General features: G+C 43.5%; 2 protein-coding genes across 2 annotated transcripts; both read right to left on the minus strand.

Annotated features, from left to right (window-relative positions):
- Positions 1 to 11: 11 nt before the first annotated feature.
- On the minus strand, positions 12 to 608 carry LOC106308876. The gene is made up of 2 exons (XM_013745982.1): positions 487 to 608; positions 12 to 396 (listed from the first exon to the last, which is right to left on the minus strand). Exons 1-2 carry the CDS (start codon positions 606 to 608, stop codon positions 12 to 14), a joined length of 507 nt encoding a protein of 168 aa, XP_013601436.1.
- A 69-nt stretch (positions 609 to 677) lies between these two features.
- Positions 678 to 3,048, minus strand: LOC106308877. The gene is made up of 4 exons (XM_013745983.1): positions 2,202 to 3,048; positions 1,857 to 2,092; positions 1,501 to 1,662; positions 678 to 1,433 (listed from the first exon to the last, which is right to left on the minus strand). Exons 1-4 carry the CDS (start codon positions 3,046 to 3,048, stop codon positions 678 to 680), a joined length of 2,001 nt encoding a protein of 666 aa, XP_013601437.1.
- Between the last annotated feature and the right edge of the window lie 923 nt (positions 3,049 to 3,971).

Genomic DNA, 3,971 nt, shown 5'->3' on the forward strand with positions numbered 1-3,971 from the left:
CCAAGGTTTGATTACATAATACGCTTATCAGCCTCAACATAAGATTTGATCCAAGATGGCATAATAGAAAACAAAACGGAGGAGTTACTCCCATATGTGAATGCCTCCTTTGCTACTCTATCTGCAACTTTATTTGTTTGTTTACTCTTAAAGATCACTCGATGAGCCCTTATCTTGTCCAGCATATGGTGAATATCATCTGTATAAGCTCGTATGCTGGGGCGATAATTTTTTTCCTGCAGGGCATGTATCAACTCTTTGCAGTCTGATTCGAAAATGATGTTCTCGTAGTTGAGACGCACCAAGGAAATGATGGCCCACCTAAGTGCTTCAGCCTCCGCCTCAATAGGTGATCTCAATCGAGTTAACCTTCTCGCTCCCATCCATAACACAGACCTGTTATGATCCCTTAGTACCCACTCAAGACCACAGTGTTCATTTGATGTTTCCCAAACTCCATCACTGTTGCATTTCAACCAGTCTTACGGTGGTGCTTGCCATTTTCCGACCTCTTTCACACCAGGACCTGCGTTGATAGGTTTAGCCTCTTGATCCTCCCGACTGTTCCATTCCTCCATGTCCTCATGTGCTTTAATCACCAGGCTCATCGCCTAATAATCAATTCCTTGAAAACAAAAAGCATTTCTACTCTTCCATAGCCTCCACAATAACCATGGTCATATTCTTCTGTTATTGTTGATCTGCAGATTTGCGGAAGCCATACTAAGCAGCCTATCAACATTTTCAAAATAGGAATCAGACCATTCTCCTCCTGGTGGCACTGGAATAGAAGACAGAGCCCACACAATCCTAGCATAATGATAATTGAAGAGGATGTGGTTTATTGATTCATCATCCGCCTGACATCTAGGACACGAGCCATCTCGTGTTAAGTGTCGATGTTTCATCACTCCTCCCAGTGATAACGCGTCGCTAAGGCTCCTCCACATAAAGTGGTGAATTTTGGGACTGGTATCTGCCTTCCAAACCGCCTGGAACAGACCATCTAGGCTTGGCTGAAGTATTTCTTCAACTTCCTTTGCTTTTAAAAGGTTTGCTGCTACCCAGTAACCAGAGTTCACCGTGTAGTGTCCCGAGCGTGTAAAGTCCCAACAGTAGGAGTCCTTGCAGGCTGGTCCTCCGGGTCTAATTTTCTGGATCTCCCTCCAGTCTTCCTCACTCAGCACTTCTCTTATAAGATCTTCATTCCACTTTCTTCTATCCTGAAGCATAAGGTCGCTGGTTTTAGTACAATTAGCCAGCTGAGGTCTCTGCTGTGAAGGGATCCATCTTGAGGATAAGAGGGGCCTAGCGGGATTGTCAGCAAGCCAAGGATCCTCCCAAGCGTGTTGTCGCCGTTCCCAATGACCACTCTCGCACCCTTCTTGATTAACCTCAGGGCTGCATGGAGGCTTCTCCAAGCGTAGGATGGTCTGGACCCAAGATCAGCGTTTAGTATGGTGGTTTTCTTAAAGTATCTAGCTTTGAAGACCTTTGTACCAGCGTCTCCGATTTAGTAAGCATTCTCCATACTTGCTTTCCTAACATAGCCAGATTGAAAGCTTCAAGCTCCTTAAAACCCAAACCTTCCTCGCTTTTCGGTTTACACAAGTGCTGCCAGCTCTTCCAATGCATTTCTTTGGATTCACCAGAGTTTCTCCACTAGAATTCAGCCATCACTGTTTCAATTTGCTGATAGGTAGTCTTGGGCAGTAAGAAGCAAGACATTGAGAAGTTTGGTTGTGCCATAGCAACTGCTTTAAGCAGCACTTCCTTCCGGCAGGAGACAAGAACTTATTTTGCCACCCAAACACTTTGCTCTGCACTAAATCCTTGATGAAGAAAAGAGTGTTGACCTTAGATGGTCCAAATGATTCTGGTAGGCCTAAGTAAATACTGCTTCCTCCATCTTGGGAGATGTTTGTTTTGGCTTTGATTTGTAGTCTCCTCTCCTCTGGTATGTTCTTGCCAAAATAAACGTTGGATTTCTGGTAATTAATTCTCTGCCCCGTAGCCAAGCTGTACTTTCGCAGAATAGCTACCAAATGATCGATCTCTTCATCACTCTTCTTACAGTAAAACATATTGTCATCTGCAAAAAAACAAATGTGAGACATGGGGAGCTTTTCGAGCTACTTGAAGTCCTGTAATCTTTTTTTCAGCTTCCGCCTTCTTCAACATCTTCACAAGCAGCTCTGTACATATGATGAAGAGATAGAGAGACAAAGGATCTCCTTGTCTAATCCCCCTTGTGGGTTTTATGCTTCCATAAGCTTGGCCATTAATAAGAACTTGATAAGTGACAGAGGAGACACACGTCATTATCAAGCTTATCCATGCTGGTGCAAATCCAAGAGACTTGAGAGCTCGCTCTAGAAACGTCCATTCCACTCTATCAAAGGCCTTGGAGATATCCGTCTTGAGGGCAATGAAATCTTCTGAAATTTTGTTGGAGGACCGAAGAGCGTGCAACATCTCACGTGCGAGAAGAATGTTATCATGAATGATTCTGTCATGAACAAAAGCAGCCTGTGATTCCAAGATTAATCCTGGTAGGACTTTCCGCAGACGCTTAGCCATGATCTTTGCGATGATTTTGTAGACCACGTTGCTCAGGTTGATTGGGCGGAAATCTTTCATTTCATTGGCACTCACTTTCTTTGGTATAAGACAAATATTTTTCTTGTTGATCTCCGCTTCTAACTCTCCAGTGCGAAAGAATAGATCCACCATACGATATACATCCTCTCCAATCACGTCCCAGAACTGATGATAGAAGAAACCGCTCATACCGTCTGGCCCAGGGCACTTGTGCAGGTTTATGTCCATGACAGCTTTGTAGAGTTCTTCCCGAGAGACCGGTGCTACGAGTGCTTCATTTTGCTCATGCAAGATCTTTGGAAAGGAGTCCAAACTTATCTCAGCATCCTCTATTGTCACTCCCACATCTTCTGAGGAGAATAATCTCTTGAAATACTCCTCTGCCACTCGTCCCAGATCCTTTTGAACCAGCCACACTCTTCTTTGTTCATCAATAAGCTTTTGCATTCTATTACTTGCTCTTCTATTTTTCGTGGCAGCATGGTAGAATCTGGTGTTTCTATCCCCATTCCGCAGTTATAGGACTCTACTCTTCAATCTTCAGTAGGCTTCCTCATTTTTGTACTCTCGGTTCAACTCACTCTTTAGCCTATGCAGCTCTTCAAGGTTGAGGGGACTGCTTCTGGTTACCATATCAATCAGATGATGGAGCTCTCTAATGCGTATCGCCGAGTTTGGTATGTTCCTCTTTTTTCACTGTGAGATTGATTTGCGACAATCCTTAATCAGGTCCATGACCGTTGATCTTTATCCTTTTCTAGCTTCCCTCCATTTAGAGGCTATTTCCTCTTTAAACTCTTCTTTGGCAATAAGCCTCTAGTCGTATTTGAAGGAGGACTAGACTTTATTATGATTCTCGATCGGACAAGTGATAAGAGGGCTGTGGTCTGAGCTAACACGATGTAGATAAGTTGCAGAGGCACTGCCAAACATTTTCATCCACTCTTAATTTGCAACTGACATGTCCAGCCGACATTGGACTAGCTCATTGTTCCTTTGACCATACCATGAGAATTGATAGCCAATATGTTTTATTTCCCACACTCCACAGGCCTTCAGCATTTGGATAAAGTCTTTACTATCCTCAACTGTCCTCTTGTTGCCTCCCAGCTTTTCTTGCAGGTCAACTAACTCGTTGAAATCACCAGACAAAATCCACGGGCCGTTTCTTGCTACACCAATCCTCATAAGCCTCTCCCAAACTCCATTTCTATTGTTCTTAACTGGTTCTCTATAGACTCATGTAAAGAAGAATTATTTGTCTTCCCAGCGCACAAGAGCATCTATCATTCTTTTATTCGACTGGAGGATTTTGACTTCCACTGTTGATGTGTCGAGTTTTAACCCGATTATCTAACTGCAAGTGCACA

Source organism: Brassica oleracea, chromosome C8 (genome assembly GCF_000695525.1).
Source record: "Brassica oleracea var. oleracea cultivar TO1000 chromosome C8, BOL, whole genome shotgun sequence".
NCBI classification, from domain to species: Eukaryota; Viridiplantae; Streptophyta; class Magnoliopsida; order Brassicales; family Brassicaceae; genus Brassica; species Brassica oleracea.